The 7,562-nt window shown below is 42.5% G+C and overlaps 1 protein-coding gene and 1 long non-coding RNA gene across 10 annotated transcripts in view; both read left to right on the forward strand.

Annotated features, from left to right (window-relative positions):
• Window positions 1–7,562, forward strand: part of DDO (D-aspartate oxidase) — a 20,135-nt gene that overhangs the window by 1,521 nt on the left and 11,052 nt on the right. For 2 of the 9 annotated variants that reach the window (XM_019520095.1, XM_019520094.1), the window contains exons 2-4: window positions 3,810–3,911; window positions 4,353–4,444; window positions 7,173–7,347. In XM_019520095.1, coding sequence (XP_019375640.1) covers window positions 4,406–4,444; window positions 7,173–7,347 — 214 coding nt within the window. In that variant the 5' untranslated portion in view covers window positions 3,810–3,911; window positions 4,353–4,405. Of the gene's footprint in view, window positions 1–3,740; window positions 3,758–3,809; window positions 3,912–4,352; window positions 4,449–7,172; window positions 7,348–7,562 lie in introns of those variants that run through there. The other 7 variants (XM_019520093.1, XM_019520101.1, XM_019520098.1 and 4 more) reach the window with 6 other exon arrangements.
• The window catches only part of LOC109299611, a 2,121-nt gene continuing 1,912 nt past the window's right edge, over window positions 7,354–7,562 (forward strand). Inside the window, exon 1 of the long non-coding RNA XR_002097934.1 lies at window positions 7,354–7,523. This is a non-coding gene — a long non-coding RNA (uncharacterized LOC109299611). The remainder of the gene's footprint in view (window positions 7,524–7,562) is intronic.

The raw sequence follows: 7,562 nt of genomic DNA on the forward strand, positions 1-7,562 counted from the left end.
TCCTAGGCAGAAGCTCTATAGGAGGGAAGATGGACAACCCAGTGACTGGAGCACTAACTTGGGAAGTGCATTCAGTTCCTTGCTCTGCCACAGGTTTCCTAGGTGACATTAGTTAAGTCACTTAGGGCAAGAGCCAGAGAGACACTTTAGGTGACTCCAGCATGGGTGCAGAAATGCCTCATCAGATTAGGCACCTGGCCCAAAAAACAAGCAAGATTCAAACAAGCAAGGCTGGGTGCCCAGCCCCCTGTACTGCCAAAGGGAAGCACTAGGCACCTCAAAAGGCAATTCAGAGATGTTGCATGTTGCTAGTGGCAGCCAGGGAGAATAGCAAGCATCTGAACCCCCTCCCAGCTCCCTGGTTTAGGTGCCTCTCTCAGGGCTGCACATGAGGCACCTCCATCTGCTCAGCTTCAGTGGATGGGTGGCAGGGATTCCCTTTTTAGCCTATACTATAGCCTTGTGGTCAGAGCACATTCCAGAAAAGTAGCAGATGTAGGTGCAGTTCCCCTTAGGTTGAAGGGCACCAAGAGCTCAGTTCAAAATGTGGCTCAAAATGCACTGAGCTCCTGAATGGGGGTGGGATTTCTGGGCTATGTTTTTAGATGCAGGAAGTTAGAATCTGTTTTAGGTGCCCAAAGTGCCTCTTTGGATCTCGCTCTTATGGCCAGATTTTAAAAGTATTTAGGGCCCTAGTGAGATGGTTAGAAGCATTTGAGTACCTCTAAAATCTGAACCCACATCTCTCTCTATCTCACTATCTGCAAAATAAATGGGTAATGAGGTACTTTTCATATTGTCTGCAGGTTTTCTGAGGATAAACATAAAGATTGTGAAGTGCTGAAATATTTATTGGGGGGCATATAAGTACCTAAGATCACAGACCCAGTAAAGGCCGGGGGGGGGGAGGGGGGAGTGAGAGAAATTAGCTTTTGTAATAATACATTCTTCTTTTAGTAAAAGTTTATGTTCAGTGTTAGTGGAAGGTGAATCTTTGATCATTTCTTTGTGATTTGTCAGAAATTCATCTCTTCTGAAATGGTATAAATAAGAGAAAAGGAAAATGTTCAAGTCAAACCTGCTCCTAACCCTTATTTGATAATCCCAGGGACTGAATTGCACTTTGCCAGCTTCTGTACTTCTGCAAACTCAGAAGGATGGCAAACCCCGGCCAGCTCCTTAGTTGGTGCAATGGGAGGGGAATTGAAAATATTTGTAAATCATTTGCCTTCACTAAGGAAGGTGGAAAGAATGAGCACAACAAATATACAAAAAAAAATGAGGAGGAGTTCATTTCAAAATGGAAATGGAAGGCCTAGAGGGTATCCTTGTGTTTATACCAAAAGTGGGAGAGTCCCAGGGAAGGCTGAAGCCTCAATAAATATGAACAACACAAACACTGATTTTGGCACCCAGTATTGACAAAACCATGAGTCTGACCCCAAAATATCATGAGGTTTGTTTTAAATTGTGAGATTAAAAAAACTATGCATCTGGGGGCTTTTTATTTACCTTCAGGTTAGCAGTCCTTCAGCTTACATTTTTCAAACTTTCTTTTTGTGCAACCCTGAGGGCTAACCACGTCCCTTTTCTAAATATGTGACAGGGAAAACCATAGGACAGAAGAGACCAGCCTGTAGAAACACATCCAGGAAAGGTCTGTCACAGCAAAGGGTAGGGTAAGTAGGGTTAAAGATGGGGTCAGGAATAAAAAGGGAGCAGAAGGGATGAATGCTTCAGGCAGCCAATTGCTCAGGGGCCACCACCCCTTCTTGTCTCCCGGGCACTGCCCCTTGAGGTCGGAAGCCTTTTCACATGAGCCCCATGAACAAGGGAAAGTCACCTCAAGGGTTTTGGCTTAATGAAAGATGTTTTTTTCTTGGAACTGAAAGATGTTCAGTGTCTTGGAACCACATTCATGAACACGTTTGAACAGTTAATCTCTACCTGAGCCATGAACGTCACATGCCTCCCAAGGCTGGAAGGTGCATGACGACTGCCGGCAGTGTTGGCAGCAACACATCTCACGGGATGCACTGCCAATCTCAGGGGGTGCACATGCACCCCCTACGCATTGTCTGAGCACAAGATAGGCATCTTGAAAAATATATCTATGTCAGGTTACCAAACCATTAATAGCCAGTCCAGGTCAAATCTTGTGTGAGCATAAAGTAGAATGTGTACGTGTATATGTGTAGTGTTTATGTACATACAGCCACATGAATCATTTCACCCACCCCTAGAACATGGCAGCAGTCCAGGCTGGAGACCCATCAATGTTTAACAGCACACAGCTGTGCTAAACAGCTGCATAAGGAAGGAATGAAAAGCAATGTAACCATTTGAAATGATGTAATATTGGTAAGTTATCCAGTGATCTGAAATGGCAGATCCGCCTATACTTGCAGAGACTGGTATGGGATCTTACATGACTCCAAGAGATAAAGACCTCCTCAATACCGCCAGCCGTTAAGGTTCAAAAAACATTTGTCACATCCCAAGATATTGTAAGGACTTTTAAAAGTTCAGTTCTTTTAGTATGCCTTGTATTTTCCAAGCCTTCAGGGTGCAGGACTCCCTTCATGTTTACAAACTTTTCTCCCTGGCTCTGAGGGCCTAAACGTACTTGAGAAATAAGAAAGCTATGATTTTCCTGCAGTCTCTTTGGCTGCCTATGCACGTGCTCCAATATGTTCTAATTAGAACGCTGCAGTGGTAAGCCCCTGTGAATTTAAAAATGGCCATGGGGCACTTTAACTAAACCTCATTGAATGAAGTTTAGATAAAGCATCCTGCAGCCATTTTTAAATGTGTGGGGGATTAATACATGTGACACTGTGGCATTTTAATTAGAGTGGCTGCTCAGAAACTGCTCTAATTATAATGCGCCCTCCCACAACTCCGAGCATATGTATAGGTAACCTTTTTTCCACTAAGGTCGTGGTTCCCAACCTTTTTAGACTCAAGGCATAAAATGTAGGTTCTTGGTTTCACTGGATTTTTGACTACAGAAAAAGAATAGAGCAATTCTTATGTTGCAAAGAACTCAAAAACACTACAACAGGTCAGAATACTTTTAACATTATGGATTCCTATTTGAAATCTCTGGGTTTGTTTTGTGAATCATTATGGTACACCTAACAGTGTAGGAACACAGCTAACATTGCATAGCACGGCAGCACTCCTTAAAGGATCTCAAGGCATCCTAGGGTGCCACAGCACCATGACTGAGAATCTCTTATTTGAGGCAAGCAGACAACTACTAAATATCATGGGACTCATGATAAAGTTTAATGACTTGGTAACTCTACTTCTGCCCCATGGCTTGCCTGACAGATGTATATTAATTGATCAGACTGGACTTCATATGCTCCCTCCAGCTGAGGTCAGAGAGCAGGAAACCAGCCTTACAACAAAGACCATGTTCCTTTTGAATGCATGAGCTTGAGGCTAATCAGCTGGGCTTTGTTCCTGTTGTTTAGGTTTTGCCCCATTCTGTTTGTCAACAGTAAAAGCAGCTAAATTGACTGTTCCACTGGGTACTTATTTCACCTCTAAATCCTGATTTCTGCAATGCCAGCAGGTCTCAACAGGTGAGAAGCATCACTCTAACTGACACAGAACAGTTACTTGCCTACCACATCAGCTAAAAATAATCTGCCCCTGCTGTGCTAAACATGTCGTTTGCTCGGTATGTCCCCAGCCCCCTGCATGGGCAGTGTGTGCTGTAGAATACGGACTTGTCTTGCATATTCAAGTATGTATGCTTCTTTCTGGCTCTGATTGTGTGCCCTTTTTTTATCCTGCAGAGTAAGAGCCTTACTCCCTGAAGTCAATAAATTGTACCGGCTTGGCCTTGTATTAGGCTTGATTTGGTGAACAGAGTCTTAATGCTTTCATACACTGCAATGGTGAGGCACAGAACTGCTTGTCACATTCAAGCAGTTTGCCTTCAGAGGTTAATTCAGTGGTGCACATGGACCTAGGGTGTGTGTGTGAGGAATGTAGACACCGCAGCAGGGCAGGTAGTGTTTGCTGCCTTCTCTGCAGGACTCCTGCAAATGGACATGACTCAGTGGGTGGCTGCAGCAGGCTTTTGCCAAGCTGGTGTCAATTTAGGTTAAACCAGCTCCTTTGCAATAAGGATTGTCTGAGGATGATTTGTGATGAAACTAGAGCCTTTGCTGAGCTGTCTCTTTCATCTTTCTGCCCCTGCTACAGAGGTCAGTAAGAAAATTCATTCTCTGCCATGGCCAGTTGCACCAATAAAATGTCAGACAGGACTGTAGAGGGGGAATCGAGAACAATTCCTTGGCTGGTGGATAATGGGTCCATACCAAGAATGTGTTGAGGGCTACTGAAGAAGAGGGATCCAGGAGAGCCACCCATTTTGTGAAGGTCCCAGATGCTCTTTGAGGTTGCTGACAACAAGGTGTCCACTCAGGCTGGTAGAGATTTTTGCATGAAAACATTAATTAAAGAAGACTTTTATAAAAATCAAACCTGTTTGTAAAAAGGCAACTTCATTAACATCATAATGATATTTTTGCCAACATTTTTATTGAATGTATTTTTGAAATAGTTATTTAAATGTTTCTGTTACCAAAACATGCTGAAAGCTGGGATTGTGGCCAAGGAATAATTTCAGAAAATGATTTTAACAAAAAATTCTATGAAAAACGTTTTGGAACATACAACAGAAATTGGAAGCCAGGTCCATTTTGAACCCTGCAAAATGAGGCAACTGTGAAATTCTGCAAATTGTAAGGGAGAAATTGCTTTTCTGTTTTTTGTTTTTTTTTTTTTTCCAACCATCTCTAGTTCCTACTAATCCAGAAACCTGGCAGTTTGAGGTGAAGGTGGCACTGAGCCACTGAGTTTAGGTCTAGATCAGAATTTTCCAAATTTGAGGTTTGAAGTAATGATTTAAAAGTGGATTCTGGCTTCATCAGTAGCATAACTAGGGGTGGGTGACTGGGACTTCAGCTGTGGGGCCTACTTAGAGGGAGTGCAACAGTGGTAATCACGGTTGCTGCCAGCCTCTCCACCACTGCTACAGCAGTTGGCTTGGCCCCTACCACTACTCTGCTGCACAGATCCTGGTAGTGATGCTTCATTGCTACTCCTCTGAGTTACTTCTTTAAAAATATTGTTCACCACCTGCCCCCCTCCCCCACCCCTGGGTACTCCTCCCTGGCTAGTTCATAAAGTAGAAGAGAAAAAATATTAAAAATGAAAAAGGAGTTTAGCAACAAAGGTTGCAGCTGTGCCCAGCTGCTCTACAAGACAGCTGCAATGGAGGGGAGGAGTTTCTTGCATGCCTGCAAAGCAGCCAGGCGGATCTAGCCTAAAAAAATCAGCAGTGATCCTACATAAATATTATATAACAAAAAAAGGGGGTGGGAGGGGAAGAAGAGAGCTGCCTGAGCTGTTATTAGCTGTGATGAACTAAACAAGCAGGTTCACCCAAAGTTTGTATTACTTGCATTGCCTCAACAAAGGAAATAAACAATGCCTAAAATCTAATTTAACATGAAGTAAGAATTCTTTATATGCTCATAGCTCAATTCTGCAAATGCTGTTTTCCAAAAGGGAAGAGCAAGATCAAGGGACTACAGTTGGATTTTTGCCACTGAATGTATGATCAAAACTATCACCTGGCTTTAGAGGTAACTTCTAGGAGGGGGTGGCAAATTTTAGACTCCTGGGATTATGGAAAGAGCTAAAACCTGGTAATTATCAGCTAGACACAGCTAGATACGAGCTGGCCAGGTGCAGGGATCAGATGCTTTAACAGAACAAGAAAGGGAAAAAAAAATCTGCTTCTCTTGTAAATATTAGCTAAAAACAATTAAATGTAGACTCTTTGAAGAAGCCAAGCATTTTAAAAATCAAGTCAGAGCAAGGGAAGTTCATGCACTCAACTTCTCAAGGGGCACTTGTTTTTCTTGGCTCTCTGGACTTTCCCTTGATTCATTTGTGCAAAGTTCAGGAGGTGTGGTTTTTACTGAAGTTGACAGGAGCTGTGGGTGCTCAGAACACCCAGGTACAGAGGAGGAGCTGTTGTTCACCCTCAGCCTAGTTTAGAAAACTGTCCTGCCTACCCTGGCTATGAGCTAGAGCCATTATCATCACTCTAAACCTAGGGCCACAAATGTGTCCTTAAATATGCCAAAGCACAAAAGGATTTTGCCTCCAGAGGTGCCCCATATGAGGCGTAATCGAGACACCAAAAGCACTCCACAAGAAATCATTTGACAAAAGGAGCTATTCTCTACCCTGCAACAGTGTGTATCACCTTGAATGGTGACATCTGTATTTTCTGGGACAAAAATCAGCAGGCAGTCTCATTTTGTGATATTGAGGAGGACAAGCTTTTCACAGGGGATGAACTAAAATAAATGCTAAACAAAGCCATTTTCCATCTTACACTTGAACCCCTACTCTGTGTAACTGATTTGTTTGTAGTGTGGTTTGCTTTCATTATTCAATCCTTTGCTTGCTTTAATTACTATAGATGTTAGTGCTTTAAAATATTCAGATTCCATTTTTACTGTTTCACCTTGTCACAAAGAACAAAATTTTCAAGAGCCCCCATGGAATGGCTTGGCACTAAACAGCCACTGAAAGTCCCTTTAGAGCCCAACTCTATCAGGTGTCTTGGCAAACCCCACCCAATATCACTAAAGATGGAGCACAGCTGCTGTACCTAAAGATCTTCTCCTCGCCACTTTCCAAGTGCAAGACAGCTTATGGTTTGCTTTTGAGTCTGAAATATTTCTCAAAATGAGTTATGTTTAACTCTGATGCTGGTGCCAATCTTGTCATTCTTGGTTCTTGGCACAAAGGCAACTTTCTAAGAAAGTGGATCTCATTATGGTTTGTGAGATCAGTTTTTTGTGTGACTCTACTTCGGAAGCTTATCGCAGTGGTATTAATTACGTGATGTCTCTTTTCTCAAAAAATATGGGTGTAATCTTATGCACACAGGGGTAGCCACAGTCCTGTGGGACTATTCACCTGAAAAAGGTTCTTAAAATCCAGCCTTTTTGTATCTTGTTTACAGGATATAGCTGAAATTCATAGCAAAGTATTTAAAGACTCCACAACCAACATGAATGTTTTAAGTAACCTGTGGAATCTCTTTTTTTTTCCCCTCCCTTTCCTTACAGTCAATGTCTAAGCCAAGGATTGCTGTTATTGGTGCTGGCTTGATTGGCCTCTCCACAGCAGTATGCATTTCAGAAACTATCCCCACATGTTCTGTGACTATAATTTCGGATGAGTTTACCCCCAACACAACAAGTGATGTAGCTGCTGGGATGCTTATTCCACATACATATCCAGGTGAATTAAACTTCTGCTTGACATGTAGTTGCAAAGTTCAGGTTTAAGCTTGGCTCTTCGTATCTATAAAATTGATATTGGAGATGAACTATCTGCTTGCTTCTGATTAGTTTAGAATATATGTCTTCAGTCCCTACTTTCTGAAGAGTCATGGTGGGGGAAACCCAGTGTTTTAGGTTTCATAGTTTCATAGTTTGTAGGGTTGGAAGGGACCT

This window comes from Gavialis gangeticus, unplaced genomic scaffold (genome assembly GCF_001723915.1).
Source record: "Gavialis gangeticus isolate Ggan-Ray unplaced genomic scaffold, GavGan_comp1, whole genome shotgun sequence".
Lineage (NCBI taxonomy): Eukaryota > Metazoa > Chordata > Crocodylia > Gavialidae > Gavialis > Gavialis gangeticus.